The 26,612-nt window shown below is 45.0% G+C and overlaps 1 protein-coding gene across 1 annotated transcript; it reads left to right on the forward strand.

Moving 5' to 3' along the window:
- The first annotated feature begins 14,403 nt into the window (after positions 1–14,403).
- Positions 14,404–26,185, forward strand: VTCN1 (V-set domain containing T cell activation inhibitor 1). Its single transcript, XM_065397433.1, has 4 exons — positions 14,404–14,467; positions 18,543–18,890; positions 24,620–24,898; positions 26,064–26,185. Exons 1-4 carry the CDS (start codon positions 14,404–14,406, stop codon positions 26,183–26,185), a joined length of 813 nt encoding a protein of 270 aa, XP_065253505.1.
- Positions 26,186–26,612: the final 427 nt, after the last annotated feature.

Genomic DNA, 26,612 nt, shown 5'->3' on the forward strand with positions numbered 1-26,612 from the left:
CCTGCCCTGAAGTAGGCACTCACAGTGGTGAGCCTCTCCAGACAGCATGACAGGAAGACACCATTTGGAAAAGTGTGCCACTCTGCCCCCACTGGTGTGACCTTGTACACACATGTGCAAGGTCAGGCCGGTGGGGGATGGGGCGGGGCACGCTTGAGAATGGCATCCCAGGGGTGGCGTTGTGGGCCAGGGATTCGGTTTGTGGTTTGTATATGCTGGTTCAAGCTGGGACCAAATGACAAAGAAGGATTTTTGGTATAAATGGCTGAGTTTAAAGTGACACAGGGCCTTTTTTTCTGAGCAAGCAAATAGACAGGACTTTTTGTCCAAAGAAAGGTCAGCATCCCTTGGGCTAGAGCCTATCGGATTCCCCATGTGGAAGATAGGTGACTTCTGCTATAATTAGTAGGAGGCCTGTAGGAACTCTTATTATTTTTTGTTTTCTCTGTAATGCGTTTGCCCTAAGAATAAATGTTTTTTGCTTTGTGAAGTCTGGTCGGTAATTGATATTCACTGTTGTAGCCCCTGGGGAAAGAATTAATGCCAGATGCTGAACCCTGGTCAGACTTGCTGGGAAAATCATTGTCAGGTACAGAGGGACTGCAAGTCTAAAATCCCAGTCTGGAGGGAGAGAGATATGGGTCTCTGCCCACGGGAGGTGGCAGCTGGGAGCCTGAAATCAAGGGATCTCAGAAGGGAAATACAGGCGCAATTATCCTGAAATTGTGACAGGTTGATTTCTAAGGGCCAGATTCTGTCCCTTACACTGAGTAGCACCTTACTCTTAAAGTACTCCCACTGCCCCACTGATTTCAGTGGGACAGTCACAGGGTGGCCGGCCCCTTTAAGGGGAGAGATCCAGCCCCACCTGTGATACATTTTGCTCTCCTCCTCAGGTAGGGAAAATGAAGGCTATGTGACTGGTGGGTCATGTGACTCAATCAGGCCTTTACAATATCTAGCTCAGAGGCTGGGGAGAAAGGTGGAAGTGGTGGTTGACTTTTCCTAGTCCAGGGGAGCTGTAGTCTGGCTCTAGAAGAGGGGAGGTTGCCACTGGGAGATAACCACTGGGAGTCATTGCTTTGGTAAAGAGTGAGACTTGCTTTAAATAGGGTGTGAGTCCCAGGGGAGATGTGAGACAACTTTGGTTTCTGCTGTATTTGGACTGCCAGCAGGGAAGAGCCAGGAGGGTCAGCACTCTGGTCAGAGTGAGAAGAACTATGAGTTGAGCCCAGGAGGGGGCAGAATACCTTTAGTTTATGTTAACTTGGGGCTGTTGTCAAAGGTGGTGTTTATTTTGGACTTTGAATACCCTGAAAGGGGATTGAACTCTGAGAGTGACCCAGCTGGAGGGCTGAGCCACATGAATCCCTAGGAGAGATGGAAAACTCTGAGGGGCAAATGAGGAAGGGGTGCTGCAGAGCCATCCTATGCCACAAATGGGTGTTCTGGAGGCAGCAACCTTGCTATAGTGACTGTTCATGGAGTGAGGGAGTACTCAGTGTGAGTAAGGTGGCAGAGGTTGAATGATGGGCAGTGAATGAAGCAAGGGTGCACCCATTGAATACTGAGAATCAAAAATGATTAAGACTTTTTAAAAAAAAAAAATGAATCTAGCTCTCGTCTTACTTGGCTGAGCAGGTGAGCAGAGCTGGCTCCAGGCACCAGCTGACCAAGCACGTGCTTGGGGCGGCACCTTAGAAGGGGCGGCCAATGTTGGGGTGGCGGGGGGCGCTTGTGGTGTTTTTTTGTTGTTGTTGTTCGGCGGGGCGGCGCTCGAGGGGTTTTGTTTTGGCCGGGCAGCGCGGGGAGTGTTTCGGTGGCGGCGTGGCGCTGGGGGCGGGGGGGGGGCTTCGGCGGCCCGGCCCAGCGCTGGGGGGGGAGGGCGGGAGTTTGGGCGGGCCGGCGCGGCGCTCGGGGGCGGGGGTTTGGGCGGCCTGGCGCGGCATTCGGGGCGGGGGTTTGGGCGGCCCGGCCCGGCGCTTCGGGGGGGGCGGGGGTTTGGGCGGCGCGGTGCTCGGGGGGGGGTGTGTTACGGCGGGGCGGCGCTCTTCTTTTTTGCCTAGGACAGCAAAAAAGTTAGAGCCAGCCCTGCAGGTGAGTAAGGGGGAGTATGGTCTACTTCACCCCTTGCTTAGATAAGTAAGATCTATCCTGGGGTCTGGTGCAGCCCCTGGCCTCTGGATAATCCCCCTCTTTAGGCAAGTGAAGAGGTGCAAGGAAAGGGAGTCTTGGCTTCACCCACCCTGTACTCAATGGCCTAGCATGAGGGGAGAAGGAAGCTGCACCCTTCCAAGTGTTACAGTGACCTACTTTCCTCTCCTTGGAGCCAGAGGACCATAGAGGAAGAATTGTACCTCAGAAGAGGATGGATCTCTGAGACACAACAATTCCTGGAGCTACTTCTGTGCAGCTACCACAGCCAGATGCTTGTATGTTTTTAAAAAAAAAATAGCTCTCAGGGTTGTGGACACGCGGAGGAGTAGCACTTTGTACTGGCAGGCAGTGTGTCTCTCCCCCACAGAACCTCTGAGAACAGTGGTGTGAGTATCTGATGGGTATGTGGTAGGAGACATCCTTGAGGTTCAGGGTCACATACCGGTCTCCTTGGGAGAGGGAAGGGGTGGTGATTTGAAGGTCAGCATCCTGAACTTGAAGATCTTTATGTATTTGTTTAGTCCCTGAAGAGCTAAGATGGGATGAAGGCCACCTACCTTCCTGGTAATCAGCAAAGTACCTTTCCCCAGGCATCTTTGCAGGATCTCCTGTATTGCCTCTTTTGTGAGAAGAGATTCCTGTAGAAACACTTTCTCATGAGAATGATCCTTGAAGCGGGAAAGGGGATTTAAGAAGAGACTTATTGTGGAATTGGCTGTTATAACAGTTTTAGACAATGTCTAACATGCCTGGATCGGTGGTAATCACACACAAGGCATCAAAGACATGGGAGAGGTGATCTCCAAGAGGAAGGGACACAGATAGATGGGTTTCTGGCACATGGTTCTCTACAATCTTGTTGAACCTGTAGACAGCAGGCTGATGAGGCAGGGTCACTGCTAGAGTTATGATGGCCTTGCTTGGGTCTGTTTCTTGGCCAGATATTCTGAATGAAACTGGGCCTGGGGCTTCCATTGGAGGGATCTGTCCTCTCCATGCATATGGCCTCTGGTAGCGGAAGACTGGGTACATCATCTTTTCCCTTTTGTCTGTGGAAGACTAGGATAGGCTGAGAGAATGAGCCTGGTGGTCTGGTGGGCTTCATCTTGTTGAGGGCATCATTGTCTTGGAGCTGAATAGTAGCTCCTCAATCCTTGATTGGGCCTCAGAAAGGAGGCCAGACATCTAGAATCATGAATACATTTGGAGAGTCACTCTGGTGGCCACACCCTTAGCACATGTGTCTGATGAATCATAGACCTCTCCTAGGGCATATTTTGCTACAGTTCGGCCTTTGGTGCCCAGATTTTTTTGCAGGCTGCTCTGATCCTTGGAAGAGGGTCAAAAATCAAAGTGAGATATACCACACGATATAATGGAATCTTTCCATTATCACCTGGTAATTCACAGCTGACATGCCTGAGGAGCTCAAAGGTTAGACCTTCCTGAGCAAAGCAGGTAATATTCAGTCTTCTCTATCAGTAGGAGAAGGATGCAAACACATTGATCCCATGGGTGCTGAGATGAATAAGGTTTTGGTGACCAGGTTCTGAGATAAGTAATCAAAATCCTAGAAAAGAACTAGGTATTTCCTGCAGGGTGGATTGATTTAAATCAGAGACTTAAATCAGTGATTTTAACATGATTAAAATCACCTAGTGGAAAGTCTCAATTTAAATAATTGATTTAATCAACTTTTCTATTTGTACTTCAGTTATTTTCTAAAGAAAGGTACATTCTCACTGGTTGATACAATTATTAAAACATGTTGATTTACAACTAAATAGAGACTTTACACTGGATTTGGTACATCTTTTTGCTATCTAGGAGAGTACAATATAACTATATACATTTATTCAAGCAATTATACAGCTTAATATTTTCAGATTCTTATTAATTGTACACTTTTAGTATGTTAAAAATGGTGAATGATATGTTGCTCATTTACTAGATGATTAGCTTTTTGCTCATGATTTGTGTCAAGCTGAATTAGGATTGTCACTGGAATTTAATTAAACACACAAAATGGCATATCCAATTTATTTTTAATAAACAAAACAACCTTAAATGTTTTGGAAACATAAATTTAGCTTATCAAAGCATGTTTCACATTTACAACTATATGATTTACTAAAGGAACATGAGAGAGATTAACTGCAGTCAGTGAATTTAACTGATTATTTCAGGTCAGCCTGGGGAAATTTTCAAATGTGCCTAAATAAAAGTGACTGGAGCTTAAGTTCCTACTCGCCTAAGTCTCTTGAATATGAAACAACAGTCTCCTAAGTTACTTAGACTGTCCTTTACTCTTTTAAAACTAGTAGATCTCCCCTCGCCCATCATTTTTATTCAGACTGGAAGAGAAAGACAAGTGTTCCTGCTTTTTCAACTGCAATCAATATCTCAGCTTTGAATGAACTAAGCCAAATGAAGAAAATATTTTTTTCTGGGCCTTTGGAAGATGCTATTTCTGTCAAAAGCTGAGTTAGCATTTCAACAAGCTCTGGTTCCAGGTGCTTAGCTAGTGACTTCCACCCGTTCAGTCACAGTGTTGTGACTTTTTGAAACATCATCAGCAAACATGTACTGCTTGAATGGTTCACCTCCAGCCCTGAAACTTATTATGGTTGGCATGATTGATGGGTGATTATTAGATGCCCATGTCACAGCAGCATCTTCTTCTTCAGCAGTTAGGCATGTACCCTGGTACTTTGGGTTAAGAATATAGGCAAGAAAATGAGGTGGAGTAAGTACTTGATCCATCCACTTCTTTACTGCTTGCCATTTAACTTTGTTGTTGGATATTTCTTTCTTCAGTGTCTCTAGAAGTTCTCTCCAAAGTTCACCAGCATCAGCACTACAGCAGCAATCTTTCTTCAGTTTGTCCAAGGTTAAGGAAATAGGTTTCAGTATATTGAGACTATCTCCTACATTTCTCTGTATCCAATGTTGACTACTTTAGCTATGATAGTGCCATCTATTTTGTTACAATTTTCTTCACAAATTGTCATCAGAATAGGCCAGTTCTTAATAAATAGCTCAAAACAGTGAGCTACTGAATTCCATTGTACATCTTGCAGGAGAATTAGTTGGGATCTTCCTGCTCTCTTCAGTGAAGCTGAAGCAACGTGACTGTTGTAGAAGTATTTTTCAATTTCAGCATTTTCCTTTTTTTCTGGAGTTGTACTTAAGGCTTTGGCTAAATGATGCATCATATGAACGCTGTACTCGTACATTATACATCTCAGATTCTCTTCATTATCTTTGTCAGATTTCTAACCTTTGCTCACTTGCAGCATTATCTGTGACAAAGCTACGCACTTGACACTTGAATTTTTGTTCAGTTTGTTACAGCTTTTACTTCTACTTCTCTATTCTGCTATATGGGCATTTCCTAATACATCAGTTGTCACACAAGCACATATTACTAAATCATTGTGTACATTGCTCCACCCATCAAGACTCAGATTAATGAATTTCCCTGTTTTTTGCACACTGTTCAATTTCCTTCTCATACACTGAATTCAGTAACCTTCCAGCAATATCTGCCTTGTGGGGTGGAGGATAGCCTGATCATAATGACTGAACCATGTCAATGAAATGTTTGTTCTGAACAAGACAAAAGGGAGAATGTGTTGCATAAATGAACCAATCAATCTTTGCATCTATGGAGTTTTGCTGGTCCTGATTACAAACTCATCCATGATTTTATTGGATAATGAAGAAAGTAAATAACCTGTATAAAAAAAAAAGACTATCTGATATATGTTTAGTTGCAGCACTAGTTGTGGTACCAGCAGATGACTCTGAAATTGTGGACATGTAGATGATGTCAAAGCTGGACCATGAAACAAAATGGTAAAAAAAAAAAAAAAAGTCACTCTCACTCACTTAAAAAAAAAAAAACATTTCAGAAGTCCAGCAGTGACAGTAAAAATGTAGCTGATAAATACTCCCACAACAAACATCCCAATTATATTTTGAACACAGCCATTTTGAAATTCGTAAGTAATCAATCCACTCAAAGCACAAATTTATGAGAATAATGTAAGTCATCACTTACGGTCATGTAAGACATGGCTAGCAGGCCACAAGAATGATGCAAAAATAAGTTTACTAACCTGTTGGTCCAGATATTTCAGACATGTCCACATCATCATCGTCACTCATTGCCTTCTGAAGAGCATTTTTCATAATGTTGTTTCATTCTAATAACCCAAACTTGCATCTCTCTGTTGCACTGTTTACATTTGCCACATATTCCTTTTATTACCCAGAGTTACAGGAGTTTCCTGAAAATATTCCCAAATAGCATCTTTCTTTTTTTATGACCTGCAGCCAGGGCAGGTTTTTCTTCCTCCAGTCCCCACATGTTGAAATCAACACTAGGGGCTGCACTCTGAAGAATGTTGTCTCTTCTTCCCAGTGTCCTGCTTTGACACCAGTGTTGCTTCTTTCTTGTTGCACACTCTGCTCCTTCTCCCTTGTTACCTAACTTCCCTGCCCCACCCTCACCCCCAGAAAAACAAAACAACTAACAATAATCCAAGATTTCTACTCCTGTAAACCACATGCTTTTTGCACTGCAGTATTTGAATTGTTTAGAGACAGAGAGGGAGGCAGTTGAGAAATTACTGGATTTCTGTTTCTTTGTATCTCTTTCTGTGTACACACACAAGGAGACAAAGCAAAGCCATTTACATGAAGTAACCAGAACTGTCCAGAGGCAGGGGTTGATAGTTACTGGGCAGGTCAGTGTTTTTCCATGAGCTCGAGAGTAAATTTCCATGGTGGGTGGAGTAATACATATTCATAATTTGAGAACTGCGCCAATCAGAACTCAGGTAGAGAGGCTATCACATAGGAATGTGAGACCACTCAGGTCAGCTCAGTGGATGGTCCTGATGATACACGATGGTGTCTCCTGGAGTCAGAGGCCAAGGTCCCAATGCCTGTAATGACTTTGACAGTCTCTTGAACTCAGTAGCACAGCCCCTGGTTTCCCCACAGAAGCAAGCTGTTAATACAGCACACAACCTATTGTGCCATATTTATAAAGCTGGACCTCAAAAGTTGGATTTTTTCCCCTGGTTCTTTCTCTATATAGAAAAGCAGCCTTTAACTCCAAGTGTTTGATAGAGGCTCATGGATTCAGCACTTTTTTTTATTTAAATGCTTTACAAGATTATAATAATTGTGGGCCTTAACATATTTTTTATAAAATTCAGATTTCACTTAAAGCAGATTTATTTTTAATAAGAAAAACATATTATAATTTAAATAACAACAAATCTGTTTTATTTTATTTTTTTAAAGTAATTGAATCTTTAGCCACCCTGATCTCCTATCTCCTATTTTGGGCACAGCTGGAGAGGTAGCAGGCATTAGCCAGGAGTCATTTACTGGTCCAGGGCATCCCTGACTGATGGGGAGGGTAATTAAAGAGGGACTCAGTGGCCTTGCCAGCCGAGGTGGCAGTTTCCATGTGTAGCATGTGTGCCACCCTGGCCAGGAGCTCCTGGAATTGTTTGTATTCATCACGTGGTAATACCACAAAGGAGTCTGCCACAGAGTGTCTGGCCCCTTAAGGGAAGATGGAGGGGGGGTGGGCAGTGCACCTGTGACAATCTTAACTTACCTCCTCAGGAGGGAAAATGAATTTGGTTATGTGACTAACTCAGGCCAAGCCTAGAGATATAAGGGAGAGGATTGAGGGAGAGTAGAGAGTTCTTCAAAGAGGAACTGCTGAAGCCAGCTGCTGGAGGAACTGATGGGGGGGGGGAAGAAGTTTGCTGGTTAGTAGCCCCAGGAAGGAGGGCTGTGTAACCCCTAAACTTAAGTGGGAAGTTACAGGCCATGGAGGCCAGGACTTAAAGTTATGGTCCCATGAAAGAGAACCATGAGACCCTAGACTTGAAGGATGAACTATGGGTTGGGGAGGCTAAAACTTAAAGCCAAAGTCCTGAGAAAGAGAGAATTGTGAGACCCTAACCCTGAGGAGAGACCAGAAAGGAACTTTGATGGGAGCTGAACAATGCTGAATAAATTAGACCCCAGGAGATGGGGAATATTCTTTCCAAGATTTGGCTGTGACTGGATTATGGCTATGAGGGGGCACCCAGGGATGGCACCTAGTTACAGAGCCAATGTTGTTGCCTGGAGAGTTACATCTCCCTCGGGAGATCCCTTCGGACCTGTCCTCGTGCTCAATCTGATGATCCCCAAAGTCATCTCACTGGGGGGTAGGAGGAGGTGGTGGAGCCTGCTCCTCATGTACTGGTAGTTGAGGCTGGACTACCTGGAGAGATACAGGAGATGAGGGGACAACTTCCAGAGCCATAGGGGGAGGTGTTTGTGTTACAGGTGGAAAGATAGTCCCTCTGTCCATGGCCTTGATATAGGGCTTCAAAAGTAGTTAGAGGAGCTCTTGCACAAAACCTTCTCATTTGCGGGGACAGAGGTGCAGCTACCCTGAGGAACAGTAGCAGGCAGCATTTTCCCTGTGCCAAGGACCCTCAAAGCCCACTTCACATGTAAGTGAGGGTGACTCCTGCCAGCCCCAGAACAAAGATACCCATGCCAGAGGGCATGGTGATGGTTCTGGGCTAGAGGAGGAGGCTTCCATCTCAAAGGGCAGATTGGCACAGAGTCTCAATGTGGAGGGAGTCAGTGGGATGCAAAATGGGGGAAGTGTGTACTGCAGGTGGTTCTGGGGACCCCTGCACCATCACTCAGGCTGGAGAGGTCAGTTCTGGTGCATCATCCCTAGAACAGTGCCGGCGCTGCTTTTTCTTTTGAGTGGCAGGAGCAGCTGGGTGAGGATAGTGATAGTGCCAAGTTACCAGTGTTGGGCTTCACTATTGATCCTTCCTGGGGGAGCAGGAAGGTTGACACCACAGGAGTAGTCTGGAAGCTGTTTGGGGCTGATGGGATGATGTCCCAAACATGGGTGCCAAGTCTGAGGACTGGAAGGGTCTTGGCAGGGATCACTGGTGAATGTGGTCCCTGGGGCTTCCTGATCTTCTATGTCCCCACTGTGGACTTCATGGACTTAGATGACCCCATGCTCAAACTCCATGTAGAGTCTGGTGCAGATGTTGGAGCAGGAGCTAATAACTTGGCTCACTGGGTGGCTGTTGGCTTTGGTACCCTGGATTCCCCTTAAGGGCCCTGTGTGGAACCCTGGCCCCTGAAGTTTCAGCCTCTGTCTTCAAGACATCTCCAGTGAGGTGGCCCCAGAGCCAGAGCGCTATGTCCTGATGGGCTCAAGCTGTGCAGTGGGCTGGAGAGTGGGACACCCCTGGAGAGAAGAGGCCTATCACTTCATGAGGCATTAGGCTCTGGAAAGATCAAGGAACATGATTCACGTTGTGGCACTCTGGACTTTCTGGCCCTCTGGACTGGGCATGACCTCAGCACCAAGCGAAACCCTGGTGGGGAGAGGAAAAGTTCTCTAATTTCTATCTAAACTCACTATCTATATCTAACTTAATTATCTTGACTTAGATTGAACTATCACTTACCCTGTTTCCCCGAAAATAAGACAGTGTCTTATATTAATTTTTGCTCCCAAAGATGCGCTAGGTCTTATTTTCAGGGGAGGTCTTATTTTTCCATGAAGAAGAATACGGTACACATTTATTGTTGAACCAAAAAAAAGGAAATTTATTACCTGTATACGGTACGGTAGTAGTTGTCATCACAAACCGGCATAACCAGACAAACTGTGAATCCTACGGTATCAAGAATTTCTTGTTATTACCATTATTTCCATGTACAACAATCTATGGTACATTTACTGATACTGATATTTACCGGTATGAACACAAAGTAAGATTTATTCAATGACAGTCATGTCATAATCTTCTGGAACATCATCATAACAATCCAAACCCTGAATTTCCTGGTGAATTTCTTGTGACTCCATTTCTTTCAGAATCAGTGGACCAAATCTCTCATGTTTAGCAATAGCACTGTCCTTAAATGAGTACTTCTTATCAAGGTAGCCTGCTCGTAGTGCATTTGCAATGCAACTGTCAGTGATTTTCTCCCATGAATTCTTCACCCAAGTCACAACCTCTTGCAGTTTAGGTTTCACAAAGTTTCCACGCTGATTTCTCTCCATTCTATTTTCAATGTAGTCATTAATTTCCATGCGCAAATAGTCCTTGAATGGCTTGTTTATTGCAATATCAAGAGTCTGGAGATAGGCCGTCATTCCTGCGGGAATCATTATTTGATCTATTTTTCTTTCGTGAAGAAATTTCTTCATGTCTTTAGCGCGGTGAGTGCTGGCTGCATCCCAGACTAGCAGACCTCTTTGGTTCCCTCGCATAACAAGCGGCAGCATTAAATCGACCCACTTCCTTATAACTGCTTGTGTGGCCCAGGCTTTTTCAGTTTCAAGAATAAAAATGCCCGAAACACGTTCAATCTTTTCCTTCTTGCCCTTAGAAATGATTAAAGGTGGGATTTTAGTGCCATCCAGACGAATTGCCAAAATACAGGTAACACGTGCACTTTCGTAAGCAGTGGAGGGAATGTACACTGAGGAGACACCCCGCTGTTCAATTGTTGTTTGAGATGATTGGCCCATAAACACTGCAGTTTCATCCATAGCAATCATGTTGGAAAGATTGTATTTAGAGAAGTCAGCATCATCAATAAAGGACTTGAATGCAAGTGTTCGCTTAATAACTTGAGCATCTTCCAGCCTAAACAGTGTTGTGGATCTTCTTAAAGACAGTTCACTTCGCTGAAGGAAATTATCCAGCCAGTGTTGTGATGCTTTGAAGTCTTTGGGGGCTATGTCAAACTGTGGTGCCATTGCAAGGGCAAATTCTTGAATCTGAGCCCTATTCACAACTAAAGCCTTTGCTCTCCTGTCAACAACCCATTCACAGATCAGGTCTTCCAGTTCGGAAAATAATGGTTGCCGACCTGATCCACACTTGCGCTTTTTAGCATTTCCCCTGTCCACTTGCTCAATGAGGTTACCGTACTCTGCTCGCCATTTTCGGACCAATCGGATACTCAACATATTCTCTTTGCAGAAAGCAGTAAGATTTTGGCCCCAAGAGTCTTCCACGATTCCTTTCTTGTACTCCATGGAGTAGCTCTTTCTTTTTGCGCTCATGTCTAGGGGTAAAAATATACCAGCACTGTTTACCAGTATTTCTTGTACTTTAGACCCTTCAGCAGAAAAGCAGTCACCCCCTAAAGTGACACACTGGATCAGAAGGTGGGGAATCAAAATGGCACAGGGGTATCAGGGTGGGGGGAGGGGGATCACTTAAAATGACACAGGGGGGAACAGAGGGGGGAATCAATAAAAATGGCACAGGAGGATCAGAGGGGGGGATTACCATTTTAGTACCCCCTTCTGATCCTCCTGTGCCATTTTGATTCCCCCCCCCCTCAAATCCACCCTGTGTCATTTTAAGTGAGTCCCCCTCCCCCCCACCCCTGTGCCAGTGGACAGTGGCCCCCCTCCCACCTTCACCAGACATTCCCCCCCCCTTTACCAGACATCCCCCCACCTCAGTCACCCCTGTGTGTCTGTGACGGCCAGATTCCACACAATGTGCCCGACTCCTGCCCAGGGCCGGCTCTAGGCACCAGCAAAACAAGCTGGTGCTTGGGGCGGCACATTTTTAGGGGCGGCATGGCCGGCGCCAGAATGCCGCCCCTAAAAATGTGCCCCGGCCGCCCTAGCTCACCTCTGCTGCTGCTGCCGCTCGAGCGCCGCTACTCGCCTTCCCTCCCAGGGAAGAGAGCCGCCCCTAAAAATGTGCCGCCCCAAGCACCAGCTTGTTTTGCTGGTGCCTAGAGCCGGCCCTGGGCAGGAGTTGGGCACATTGTGTGGAATCTGGCCGTCACAGACACACAGGGGTGACTGAGGTGGGGGGATGTCTGGTAAAGGGGGGTGGGAATGTCTGGTGAAGGTGGGAGGGGGGAGAGACTAAATAATCCACTGTCCACTGGCACAGGGGTGGGGGGAGGGGGACTCACTTAAAATGACACAGGGTGGATTTGAGGGGGGGGGGATCAAAATGGCACAGGAGGATCAGAAGGGGGTACTAAAATGGTAATCCCCCCCTCTGATCCTCCTGTGCCATTTTTATTGATTCCCCCCTCTGTTCCCCCCTGTGTCATTTTAAGTGATCCCCCTCCCCCCACCCTGATACCCCTGTGCCATTTTGATTCCCCACCTTCTGATCCAGTGTGTCACTTTAGGGGGTGACTGCTTTTCTGCTGAAGGGTCTAAAGTACAAGAAATACTGGTAAACAGTGCTGGTATATTTTTACCCCTAGACATGAGCGCAAAAAGAAAGAGCTACTCCATGGAGTACAAGAAAGGAATCGTGGAAGACTCTTGGGGCCAAAATCTTACTGCTTTCTGCAAAGAGAATATGTTGAGTATCCGATTGGTCCGAAAATGGCGAGCAGAGTACGGTAACCTCATTGAGCAAGTGGACAGGGGAAATGCTAAAAAGCGCAAGTGTGGATCAGGTCGGCAACCATTATTTTCCGAACTGGAAGACCTGATCTGTGAATGGGTTGTTGACAGGAGAGCAAAGGCTTTAGTTGTGAATAGGGCTCAGATTCAAGAATTTGCCCTTGCAATGGCACCACAGTTTGACATAGCCCCCAAAGACTTCAAAGCATCACAACACTGGCTGGATAATTTCCTTCAGCGAAGTGAACTGTCTTTAAGAAGATCCACAACACTGTTTAGGCTGGAAGATGCTCAAGTTATTAAGCGAGCACTTGCATTCAAGTCCTTTATTGATGATGCTGACTTCTCTAAATACAATCTTTCCAACATGATTGCTATGGATGAAACTACAGTGTTTATGGGCCAATCATCTCAAACAACAATTGAACAGCGGGGTGTCTCCTCAGTGTACATTCCCTCCACTGCTTACGAAAGTGCACGTGTTACCTGTATTTTGGCAATTCGTCTGGATGGCACTAAAATCCCACCTTTAATCATTTCTAAGGGCAAGAAGGAAAAGATTGAACGTGTTTCGGGCATTTTTATTCTTGAAACTGAAAAAGCCTGGGCCACACAAGCAGTTATAAGGAAGTGGGTCGATTTAATGCTGCCGCTTGTTATGCGAGGGAACCAAAGAGGTCTGCTAGTCTGGGATGCAGCCAGCACTCACCGCGCTAAAGACATGAAGAAATTTCTTCACGAAAGAAAAATAGATCAAATAATGATTCCCGCAGGAATGACGGCCTATCTCCAGACTCTTGATATTGCAATAAACAAGCCATTCAAGGACTATTTGCGCATGGAAATTAATGACTACATTGAAAATAGAATGGAGAGAAATCAGCGTGGAAACTTTGTGAAACCTAAACTGCAAGAGGTTGTGACTTGGGTGAAGAATTCATGGGAGAAAATCACTGACAGTTGCATTGCAAATGCACTACGAGCAGGCTACCTTGATAAGAAGTACTCATTTAAGGACAGTGCTATTGCTAAACATGAGAGATTTGGTCCACTGATTCTGAAAGAAATGGAGTCACAAGAAATTCACCAGGAAATTCAGGGTTTGGATTGTTATGATGATGTTCCAGAAGATTATGACATGACTGTCATTGAATAAATCTTACTTTGTGTTCATACCAGTAAATATCAGTATCAGTAAATGTACCATAGATTGTTGTACATGGAAATAATGGTAGTAACAAGAAATTCTTGATACCGTAGGATTCACAGATTGTCTGGTTATGCTGGTTTGTGATGACAACTACTACCGTACCGTATACAGGTAATAAATTTCCTTTTTTTTTGTTCAACAATAAATGTGTACCGTATTCTTCTTCATGGAAAAATAAGACCTCCCCTGAAAATAAGACCTAGCACATCTTTGGGAGCAAAAATTAATATAAGACACTGTCTTATTTTCGGGGAAACAGGGTATGTCAACAAAGGGAAGTAATACTAATGAATGAGATGAGCCAGCCTTTCTCGCTGTAAAAGTCCTGACCTGACCGCCCACCCCCAGCTCTGCTGGTGCACCGCATTCCTGGCCTGCACAGCTCACTGCTACTCCAGTCCTGCAAATGTCACCACGATGCTAATCCACCTCACTTTTAGACCTGCAGTTCCCCCTGTTATCCCAGCTCTGATTTTTTTCCTTGAGCAGAGACTGAGAACTATGCCCAAGTGTTTGATAATGTTATGATTTAGAGGAGAGAGTCTGTTAAATAATTTTTTATTTTTTTTTAAATAGCATGATCACCATCATCATAATCCTGGTAGCAGTGATTGTGCTGATCATCGGCTTTGGTGTTTCAGGTATGTGATTACTTGGATTACTTCCTGGCAGCATTTTTTTCCCAATCTGAGCGTAGTTCTGTTACATCTTAGTTGGCCTTTTGGAAGCACATGCCACTGGGCAATTATCCTGCTGAAGGATGGACTCCCCTGTCCCCCGGCCCTGTGAGTTTGCTTCAACTGAAATTTTAGGCTTCTTGTTAATCTCAGAATATTTCAGTACTGGGGGGAGTCTGTGATAACTTTTTTAACTGAGTCTGGGGTCCTGCATTCTAATCCTAGCTCAGACCCTAGTATGCTTTTTAGTATCTGTCATAGAATCATAGAATATTAGGGCTGGTAGAGACCTCAGGAGGTCATCTAGTCCAATCCCCTGCTCAAAGCAAGACCAACACCAACTAAATCATCCCAGCCAGGGCTTTGTCAAGCCAGCCCTTAAAAACCTCTAAGGATGGAGATTCCATCACCTCCCTAGGTAACCCATTCCAGTGCTTCACCACCCTCCTAGTGAAATAGTGTTTCCTAATATCCAACCTAGACCTCCCCAACTGCAGCTTGAGACCATTGCTTCTTGTTCTGTCATCTGCCACCATTGAGAACAGCCTAGCTCGATCCTCTTTGGAACCCCCCTTCAGGTAATTGAAGGCTGCTATCAAATCCCCCCTCACTCTTCTCTTCTGCAGACTAAATAACACCAGTTCCCTCAGCCCCTCCTCGTAAGTCATGTGCTCAAGCCCTCTAATAATTTTTGTTGCCCTCCGCCGGACTCTCTCCAATTTGTCCACATCCCTTCTGTAGTGGAGGGACCAAAACTGGACGCAGTACTGGAAGCAGTGCCGAATAGAGGAAATAATCACTTCCCTCATTCTGCTGGCAATGCTCCTACTGATACAGCCCAAAATGCTGCTGGCCTTCTTGGCAACAAGGGCACACTGCTGACTCATATCCAGCTTCTCGTCCTCTGTTATCCCCAGGTCCTTTTCTGCAGAAGTCCTTTTCTGTCAAGTCACTTTGTTATGTCAGTTTTCCCCCTCTGTGGAAAAAAACAGTATGTGATCACGTAGTTAGAGACTGTTATAATGCGTACACACAAGAGGGAAGAATTAAGATTCCACAGGCCACTTTATTTCTGTCATTTCCTGCCTTCTGAGGGTTTCACTTTGGAATCTTAATAGCATTCTTTTAATGTAGTTTGTTTTGTATATAAGTTCCTAGGGTTTTAAAAAGGAAAAAACAAACTCTATTTATAAGCAATTATCATGACCACCTCTTACACATTATTATGAAGACTTGCACTCACAACTTTTAACACTGCAGCACATTTGCAACTTGCGCTAACTGGGCAGCTCTTCTAGCTGGCAGCAGGCACAGGCTGCTATACTCTATGGACCAGCTGCTACTGGATGCATAATACATTATAACAGTGGGTTACATATGCAAGGAAAATCCATTCTACAGTCAGCATAGCCAAGTACATAGAAGCAGTGTGGCTAAATAGAGCTAACAAATTAGAGAGCTAGGTTCTGTTCCTAGTTCTGCTCTAATATCTCAGGGGGGTGTGAAGCCTTGTTCCATAATGTGCATGTGAAAGACATGGTGAGTGGATGAAGTGAAACTTAATCTTATGATGTTTTGGCTCCTGGTCCAGTGCACCTTCCCCATGACCAGTGAGATCTGGTGGTGTGGGATGGAGGAGGGATAGAGGGATCCATTTTGTCTATGATTCTATTCGGCTTTTTATACAGCCCTCAGTACTGTAGTACTATCTAAAAGTGCATAAGGTGAGATGACTAGCCATCTGTCATGTGTGATTGTTCTTTCTCTCTTCCTCTTCCCACGGAGACTGTGTGTGCTTTATGCTTTACTTTGTTTCAAATAATGTAATATGTACACTTTGCTATGTGTACTCAAGACAGCAGGTTGAAGCAATGCCCCTGGGAGTGGAAGGGGGTGAGTTTTTTATGATGCTTCTTGGGTGAGTTTGTTCCAGTTTTGGATCAGCCTCTGCGAAAGCTCTACAAAGATGAGCTCTAGCATTGTGTGGACAATTCCATTGTGCCTGAGGAATGGAGTTGTCAACCAGCATCCTCATTGCAGAGCTCTAGGCAATCTTTTAGGTATCCTTGTACCAAACTGTTGAGGACCGAGGCCTTGAACTTGACTTGCTATTCTGTAGGAAGCCAGTGTAAAGAGCAAGGGCAGGTTTGATATCCTTAGGGTAGTTAGTGTTGCTGAGTAAACATGCTGCTGCATTCTAATCTAATTGGAGTTTCCTGACAGCTGAGGGCTTCCTGACAAGCTATATGGCATTGCCATAGTCCAGATGGGAGAAGACAAAGGCATTTATTATGAGGCCAGGTCATCATCCGCCAGGATGGGACACAGTCTCCTGACTAGCTGTAGATGATAGAACATGCTACTTGCAGATATTGATAGAACAGGTTGCTTGTCTGTGTCCCATTCAGAGGTCCAGTTCTGTACAACCATAGGAAAGAACTAAGGGGAATCAGGAGGAAGAATTGTGTTTACAATTAATACAATTAAAATTGGGAGGCCAGATAGCCAGCCAGGATGGCCCTAAGCAAATGTCTATCTCCACTCCGACAGCACATTTGATCCCATCCCTTTTTCAAAAGTGTTATGAATATTATTGATTGTGTCATTTGGTATGTATATACTATCCATTATATAAACCCTTTTTAAATTGTCTTTGTTCACTTGCATTTATTCTTTCCCCATTTAATGCCCTTTAGTTGATTTTTTTTCTCTTATTTCTGCTCCATATGTTATCTTTTCTTCCATCTTTCTCAGTCTATTTTCCTCTCCATATAACTGTTCTCTATTTCCTTCTCTTCCCTTCCTATTCTATGTTCTCTTCTTCCAAATTTCCCATCTCTCTGTCCTCTCCCACTATCAATTCTTTCTTTAACTTCTCTCTATGTGTATGTACAGCACCTAGCACAATGTGATCTCATTTGGGGGCCCTAGAAGCTAATGTAGTACAAATGAAAATAATAATAAAGGAAATAGAGGGGCTTAACTGCCTGACAGTGCTTGTGGTCTGTTGCCTTATGTACTTGCCTCGTTAGTCATTGGCTATTCCTCCTTTTTAAATTTAGTCTCCTTCCTTCTCTTATTTCTTTCATCTGGATACAGGATGACCCAACCTGCCAGGTTGCCTTGGGTGTGAACCAAAGAGAATAGGAGAGTTCTGTTCTAGAAGGGAAAGACCCTGAGTTAGGGATTCACTGGGCTGCCAGGCCATCAATAGGCAAGGGAGATTCAGCCCTGCTTCTGAGCATAATGGGAAATAATCTCATTAAAAACCTCCTGCTGTCTCCCTAGGGTACTTTTGAGAGAGCTTGTAGAGGAGTATTGCACAGAAAGAGGATTTGGCTCAGGCAAGGAGTTTGTTCCCAAGGTGATCTGCTAGGACAAAAGCTGGAGACTCTGTGGAGATCTGTTCCTCTGTACTGGAGGGCAGTAGCCTGAAGAAGGCAAATGCTGATTTGCTAGATCCCACTACTGGTGGAATGTATGTTGGCCTTTTTATTTTTCTCTTGAATGTTACATCTCTGTAGAATGAGGAGTTTGCTGTTTGCAGTATCTTTTGTAAATACCTACACCTGTGGGAGGAATATAAAGAGACCCAGAGCAACAAAAGCTTTTATCAAAGCCATTTATATCTGAACTTTTTAAAAAAGAGGCAGTGAGAAAAATCCCCTAGAAAGGGAATCAAGCTAGTAGAGAACATGCTTTTATAACCTTTATAGAAAGGATTTTCTCTTGTCCTTTTGGGAGGAACTGCTTTTCAGAGTGGGAAGGTACATTGTATAAACACCCCAAAGTGCTTTGTAAAAAGTCTTTTTATGAAACACAACTCAAGAACCAGACTCCAGTAGCACTAACCACACCAGGATCTGCAGTAGCCAACTGCTAGTGCCCTTCTGAGGTGGTTAAAGGCATTCTGCCTCTGCCTTTGTCATTCACATTGTAGCAAGAGCCTGGTAATGCCCAGGGTGTTCTGGCTTGCTGCTGTCCTTTACACATCACGTTGTCATGGCACTGGCACTGAACGTGTGCTCTTTCATTGCAGGGAGACGCTCCATCAGCGTCACCACACTAACCTCCGCTGGGAACATCGGGGAAGATGGCATCTTGGGCTGCACTTTTGAACCTGGCATCAAGCTCAGCAACATAGAGATTCGGTGGGCTAAAACTGGGGTCTCTGGGATGGTGCATGAGTTTAAAGGTGGCAAGGACCATCTAAATGACCAGGATGAAGTGTTCAAGGGCCGGACAGCGATATTCGCAGAGCAGGTGATTGGTGGGAATGCCTCCTTGATGCTGAGAGATGTGCAGCTCTCCGACGCTGGTGCTTACAGGTGCTCTGTCACCACATCCAAAGGGAATGGAGAAGCAGGGCTGGAATATAAGACTGGAGGTGAGGAAAACCTAGTGAGAGAGAGCCAAAAAACCAAACCAAACCCAGAAGGAGTTGTTTCCGGAATTCTGTTACTTGTGACAGGCCCGGCTAATGCAGATAGGCACCATGCAAACTGAGCTGCACGGCTCTGCTCATACACCAGAATCCTCACATTTAGCATCCTCTTCTATTCCAGCCCAGGGTCCCCCCCGAGCTCCGCCAACTCATTTCTGTCCAAACATGCAGCACCCCCTTCTCTAACAGTCCTTGGACATTGTACACCTCTGTCAAGTGCCTCACTCCTGACCTACAGCCCTACTGCTAATTCCAGTGCTGGGGCCACTCCACCACTACAGGTCTGCCAGTGCTCCTCAGTCCTAACCTGCATCAGCCACTGCTATTCCATTCCTGAGCCTCCTGCCACAAATCACTCTGTGATGTGAGCAAACACCTTCAAGCAATCAAGGACAGTGTGCTAAATCCTGTGAATTTGCACTGGTACCTGTAGGGCAATAAAATGAATCCAGGATTCTGGAGATAGATGGCAAGTCACACTACAGCCAACTCTGGAATTCAGCTTCCAGAGCTATGTGAGCTTCCATTTAAACATACATGGGACCTCCCTACATGAGAGTTTTTGATGAGCCCTTTGGAACTACAAGGGTAAATCCAGGCATATCTCCCAAATGTACCAGTCCTTTTCTGTGCTTCCTTCTGTCTCAACTGTTCCTGAGACTTGCTGCATCTTCCCTGTGGTTCTCTAGCAAAACATTTGAGTAAGGAGAAACGTGGGACTAGCTAAGTAATTCACTGTGGGGAATCTGAGGTTTGTCTCCTGCTTCAGAAACTGGCAGGTGTTTGAGACCTGGGAGTTGACGGGTTACTCTGCTCCTAGTGGAAGCAATGCTGCCTGTCATGTGAGACTAGTGAAAGAGTTGCTTTCTTTTAACACTGCACAAGGAGCTTTATTAGGCCTTGTCTACCCTGTGATTTTTGCATGACACCTCCTGCAGATTCTGCCATGTCAAGGGTATTCTCAAAAAGGGAGTTACAACCAGTTTCCTCTCCCTTTGTGCTGCTCAGGGACAGGGCTGGCTCCAGGCACCAGCGGAGGAAGCACGTGCCTGGAGCGGCACATACTAAGGGGCGGCATTCCGTCCATTCTTGGGGCGGCACAGTCCGGGCGGCTTTTTTTTTTTTTTTTTTTGCTTTAGCAGTTCGGGCGGCAGTCCGAGCGGCTTTTTTTCTTTTTTGCTTGGGGTGGCAAAAATGGTAGAGCCAGCCCTGCTCAGGGCAGATCAGGACAGAGAATCTGGCCTTCTGGCCTTAATTAGTCCTTCTCTGTGCTAACTGTTCAAATTCACTTTGTAGATTTGTAAAATCATGCTAAGTTACAGTACTTGGAGCAAACTTCTTGTAGAGAAAATATTTCTTTCATCAGTGACATTCTTGCATTCTGCCGGGTATTCCTGACATATCAGAATGAATTTGTGCAGCAGTTTGCTGTCCCCTTTGTGCTCCCACTCGACTATATTATAGATCTCTAATGGATGATTTCACCCACTGTGATCTGTCCACACTTCCCCTTGCTTCCAGGAAAATTTGAAAGCACTGCAGCAACCTCCTTCCATTCTCTGCCAGAATGAGGCATCTAGAATTATCCGTGGCCAGAAGTGTATTGCTATAGGTCAAAGGATAAGAGGGTAGGGAAAGTAAACAAGAGAAATGAATGTAGAAGAGTTTCCTTGAAGCTTCCAAAGAAATTCAGGGACTTCCCGGTTCCATGTCTTTGCTCTGGGAAATAAAATTATTTTTAAATGCCCCATTTAGAAACATAATTTAACTTTTCCTCCATTGACTGTTTTTGCTTTTCTTGGTTGCGCAGCTGACTACATAAAGGGCCTGATTCTAACTTCAGACATGCATATTATTTATAGGATTGAACCATCTACCTGGTAGTGATTTCATAGGAATCCAGGTGGCTCTTGTGTAATAATAATTAAATTTTATTAATTATTGAGTGACTGCATTTTCTTTCCATAGCTCAGATCATAACTAGAGCAGAGTGAACTACTTCTAGCAAAGAATTTATTGTCACACCTGTAGCCCTTTTCTGTTTGCCAGTTTCCCACAAACTTTGATCTTTGCTAATTTGTTCATTATTCAAAAACAATAAGAAAAATATTTATTCTAACATTAGTGCTAATGGATTGGTCATATCATGGCTATTATTCCAGATGTTTACTAGTGGATCCTTGTGATTGTTCACCTAGTGATGCTATAGTTTCTGCTCCATGATTGGAGGCCTGAAACTTTTTAAAAATAGGCTTTAAATTATTAAAACATTATCATGTTGAAGATGGTCATGCAGATTCTTCCAGGGCGAGCCTTTGCACTATCAAATATTCACATGAGTGTTTGTCACACTTTTTACTTTGTATGAAAATTTTAGTTACATTCATCCTATCTGGTTGTGTTTAATCCAGCCACGTTTGCAGAAAGTGAATTAGCATGGTTGTGAATAGCATTGCAGCTAATCTGCAGGTTTAATCATACAAAAGTTCACGGTATTCATCTAGCAGTAGTTATAACTAGCTTTCCATTACTAGTTTGATATGCTTGTTTGTTTGTTTTTAACCTTCCTCAGAAAACACACTTTCTAGCTAGAATTTCTTATGGGTGCTCTCCTGCTGGAGGAGATTTTTTCAGAACTATTTCAAGCTAACCAGATACAATATTTTTGAAGACATGGGACTAGCATAATTGTATTTTCAAAATAAAAAATCAGGGACATTGTGGTGACATTTTTAGGGTCACAAAATAGTTATAGAAAAGGCAAAAATGCACTTTACAAATGCGTGTTGGTGTTGCTATTGCCAGCTTGTGACTAAACAGTAGCACAAACATAATTCTTGGCGTGGAGAATATTTGTTCAGTACTTTAGTATTCTGAATTAGTTTATGGTGAAACACTACATTCACTTTGAGCAAAATAACAGCTTTGAGAGAGTCTACACTCATTTGACTTTTCTCTGCACTCCAGATACTGTTCATCATTTTGAACATGTATTCCACTTGACTTTGTTCCTGGTAACACACAGCAATGAAAAAACCCAGGACAAACTATGATTGGCATGGTAAATCTGATATATGTGTCTATTTTACATAAGACCACGCATTCAAAAGAGCTCAACACTCACAATTAGGGCTAAATTTTCAATTGTGGGTGCTGAGCGCTTCTGAAAATTCTGCCATAATAATCAAATCTATCGCTACTATAAATGAGCACAATGCCACTGAAGTCAATAGTATTTCACCTGCTTATGTCATCTTTGAATTTGTTTTATGAGCTTATTTCACTAAAGAGTTATATGGATTGTACGTCACTGGATGTAGTTACCATGAGTCAGTACATGCACATGGCATCCATACATGTTTAATGTGCTTGCTGTTACACCCACACTAGTGCTGCCCTCAGCCATATGAGTGGCAATGTCTTCTGGGCATGCATCCCAGAGTTCCCAGACCCCAGCCACCTTGCAGTGCTTTGAGGATGATTGTGAATGACCTTTGGGGACACCCTCATGAGCAGCCAGGGGAATTGTGAGAGGAGAGGTCAAACTCTTGCAGCTTTCACAATTTGAGGACCCTTCCCCCACAACCACCCATCACTGTTGGGGGGGGGGAATCCCCCAATTCCTTGTGGTCTGGTGCTCCATGATAATCATGGGTCCAGAAGTCACCAACTTTTAAAAAAGTTCCAGCCCAACCACATGGGCCCCAGTTGCAGGCCAACTTGTTTAGAGACTAATCTGCAAATGCTCTTTCTGGAGCATGGAGGCTGCACAACCCCAAAAGCTGTCACCTTCGGTATAGCAGGGGTGGCAGCATTACCAGCTGACAGCCCGACAATGGGGGACTGAGCAAGAAGAATGGGCCTGTTATAATTAGTTGAGTGAATGGCTGGATGGGCTTCTGGCGGGTGAAGTGCACGCAGGCAAGCAATATTATTAGACCAGGCCCAAGAGCACAGAATAGTGGGACTACATTGTTCTTCAGACCTAGGCTGGGCAGCAGTGGTTCTGAACTCTCACATAAGGAAGGCCACTTTTCTGGAATTCTTTTGAAGAGCTCACACTGGCGCCGAAGCACCAGTATCAGGATGAGAGCCTTGTTGTCTGTGCAGAAGCTTGTGGCAATTGGCCTGGAGGAACTGGCTACCTCTGATTGGTGCAGGTCACTTGATAACCAGTTTGGTGTCAATAAATCTTCTGTGGATTCTGCAGTGGTGGAAATTTGTGATGCTATAAATCAGTGGTCCCCAAACTTTTTACCTTGCAACCCCTCCTTACCCCTGTCTGCACCCCCAGGAGCAGGCCCATGGTTCTGGGAATGGGGGATGCAGACAGGGGTAAGGGGATCAAGGCTGGGGCCACAAGCTGGGGGCAGAGGCGGGAGTGGACACTCAGCCAGGCCCCTCAGTGTGGGGCTGGCAGCCACAGCCAGGAGCGGATCCCCAGGTGCGGGGCTGGCAGCTGCGGCCAGGAGCAGAGCTGGGTGGCGTTCCGTCCCTGCCCCCTGTGGGGCTGGTCCTGGCCCCAACCGAACATTACTCTGAACATTACTCAGTGCCCCCAGATTAAAGACCTCTGCTGTAAATGGTATGCTGCAGGAATATGTGGTGAGGGTGGCCAAAGTAGTTCTACAAGCACATTTGCCCATTTTTCTTGAATATATTTTCTCTCCCCTGTTGTTAAGTGAAAGATTCTCAGAAGAGGGGAAAGTGGCCAGTTGACTAAAGGGGAAACAGTGACCCTGACTCTACACTTCAATCAAGTGCCAACTGGAAAACTAAGAAAAATATTTTCCCCTCTAATCTTTTGGGTACAATAATCATAGAAGTTCCTTGTCACAACAGTAAATAAAGTGTTCTGAGAGAAGTGCTTGGATGGCATTTTTAAAAGTGCCTGAGGTAAGAACACAGGGGGATTGGTGCTCCTAACTCATGTAAGCACCTCTGAAACTCCCACTTTCTTTTTTTTTTTTAAGTTGCCTGTCTCTTTATTTATTGTATGGAGTGTTGTAGCCCTGTTGGTCCCAGGATATGAGAGAGACAAGGTGGATGAGGTAATAACTTTTATTGGACCCACTTCTGTTGGTGAGAGAGACAAGCTTTTTAGCTTATACAGAGCTCTTCTTCAGGTCTGGGAAAGGTCCTCCCAGTGTCACATACAAAATGTTACCCTCACAGCTCCCTCAGGCTGCAGCAATTTGTACACGTACTGCTTCCACAGTGGAGGTTACAAGCCTTGTGAACCCTCACAGAGAGCCCATTGCTGTCAGGGGCTAAGCACTTCGCTCCCACTGATTTCAGGGGGTGCTCAGTATCTCAGAGGGGATGCCTGGTTTCTCACAGGATCAGGCCTAGATGTGGTAAGGTTCAGGGTTACTAGCACTGCAGGTGCCTGAGCGGAACTTGTTAACTATGTCTGGGACTGAATGTAGAATTCCTTATACCTGAGCAACTTGGTTCATCAAGCTAACTGCCTGGAACTCTGCCTGCCATGGAAGGATGAAGACTGGTACTTGAATCTCTGGTTTCAGGGTAAGTAGGTACAGTGCTTAGATGTTACAGTGATAGTCACTCTAGAAATAAGATACAGAAGACAGGCACAGCAGGTATTTTATACCTGATGCCTAGAGGTTCCAGTTTTGTTCACCTGTCTTCTCTTTTAACTGATTCTACAGCCTTCAGCTCTCCAGAGATGCATGTGGATTACAACAGCAGCATGGACACCCTGCGGTGTGAGGCTCCCCGGTGGTTCCCTCAACCTGTTGTGATTTGGACCTCACACAATAACATAAGGGACAACTTATCTGAGGTCTCCAACACCAGCTTCAAGCTGAACTCTGAGAATGTGACTATGAATGTGGTATCTGTTCTGCACAACATTACAGCTAATACTACCTATACTTGTGTAATCAAGAATGACATTGCCAAAGCTACAGGAGACATCAGAGTGACAGGTACCGTACATTCCAGCACCACTTAAAGGCATTAGACATGGGATGAAGATGTGTTAACTACTGCGTGTGGGCTCACGTGTTGTGGAATTTGGAGTTAGCTACAGAGCCTTTCCAGTTGCTGGTTCTAATCCAGACCTCAGCTGGGGTCGGCTGGATGGCTCCGGGGGACTATGGGACCTTTCACCTCCCTGTTGCTTGTTCTAAATCTGGTCCTAGTTTAGGGCTTGTCTACACATACAGCGCTGCAACTGCGCAGTTGCACCACTGAAGCACTTCAGTGAAGTTGCTACTATGCAGATGAGAGAGCTTCTTCCGTCGGCGTAGTTAATCCACCTCCGTGATTACGGTGGTAGCTACGTTGATGGGAGAAGCTCTCTCGTCAGCATAGCGCTGTCTACACCAGGGTTAGGTCGGTGTAACTGCATCACCTGGGGAGACGGGGGGTTTCACACCTCTGAGTGATGTTGTCATACCGATGTAAGTTTGTGGTGTAGACCTGGTCTTAGTCAAAGGGAAATTTATCCGAGCATACCTGAAAATATTCTCACTGAGTAATAAAGTCCACAGATCCACTGTGATGAGTCTTCAGCCTGCATGTAATTTGGGGGTAGAACTGGACCTGTCAGGCACTGACACTAGGGGAATGTACTGACAGTTGAGAATGTCCATAGCTGGGATCATTCCGTTTGACGGTCTCTCATTAGAGACCGTGTTCACTATAGCTTGACAAGTCAAACTCTCTCCCCTGCTGCAGAGCACGGGAATAGAGCTGATAGTGAAAACATTTTGAAATTTGAAACTGTTTGATGAGCTCTCCATGGGGATACTTTCCTCTAACAAAAAAGCAACTTTATCTGGCTGACTGCAGATGTGCCGTTTGTTTCAGAAGTGGATTGCATCTTTTGGACCTTGTTGTTTTGAAGAAAGGAAATTTTCAGATAAACTCAGACAAATTTTCCTACTCTTCACCATGCTGAGGTCCACAGAACTGTCACAATGGGAATTTCACAGCAGTGTGCCTCCAGGGTGGGAAGCAGGATCATTCTTTACCTATGGACATTAAAGAAAGGAAACTCTGGATGCTCATCTTCCCCGTGGTGGGAACAAATACATGAATAAGATAATTGTGTCCTTCATTCTGGCAGTCTTTTTTCTTCCTTTACAGATTCCAGCATCAAGAAGACAGTTCATTTGCAGCTATTGACCATGAACATGGCATCAGCCTCCTCATCCCCTCTTGCCCTTTACTGGATACTTCTGTCTCTCCTGTACCTGATGGCTTTGTAGTGCTTGATCTCCATAAAGAAATGTGAAGAGGAGTTGGAACTGGAGGTAAGATTGGAAGAAGTGCAGAGGACAGATCAGTGTGTGGAGACTGTCATTACTGAGCCTTATTAAAGCAACAGGTTGGATCCTAGACCTCTGTGGCTATGGTAATAGATCTTTTTGCTGGCTGAATCCCCCCCGCCGCCTTCTGCTTTTGAAGCTAGCATTGCAGATGTGTCCTTTCCTGGATTCCCTCATTCCCCCACAGTCCTCCCCACTTTCTCTGATTCTTTCCCTATGTTCTCTCCCTTCTTCCCAAACGCTCATTCTTCCACTCAACCCTTTCTGCCGCACATCCTTCCCTGCAGGGTCAGAAGCTCAACAGTGCAGCAGGGGATAGCAACAGGTAATCAACTAAAACAAAAAGCCCTTGGTCTCTCCCTACAGG

Source organism: Emys orbicularis, chromosome 1, assembly GCF_028017835.1.
Source record: "Emys orbicularis isolate rEmyOrb1 chromosome 1, rEmyOrb1.hap1, whole genome shotgun sequence".
Lineage (NCBI taxonomy): Eukaryota > Metazoa > Chordata > Testudines > Emydidae > Emys > Emys orbicularis.

What these genes read in the sequence shown, in the direction of transcription:
- VTCN1 (XM_065397433.1), top strand. Translation starts at nt 14,404, where the DNA reads ATGATCACCATCATCATAATCCTGGTAGCAGTGATTGTGCTGATCATC. An exon ending in CATCGGCTTTGGTGTTTCAG is followed by an intron (nt 14,468 to 18,542) that starts GTATGTGATTAC and finishes CTTTCATTGCAG; the next exon opens with GGAGACGCTCCATCAGCGTC. An exon ending in GCTGGAATATAAGACTGGAG is followed by an intron (nt 18,891 to 24,619) that starts GTGAGGAAAACC and finishes CTGATTCTACAG; the next exon opens with CCTTCAGCTCTCCAGAGATG.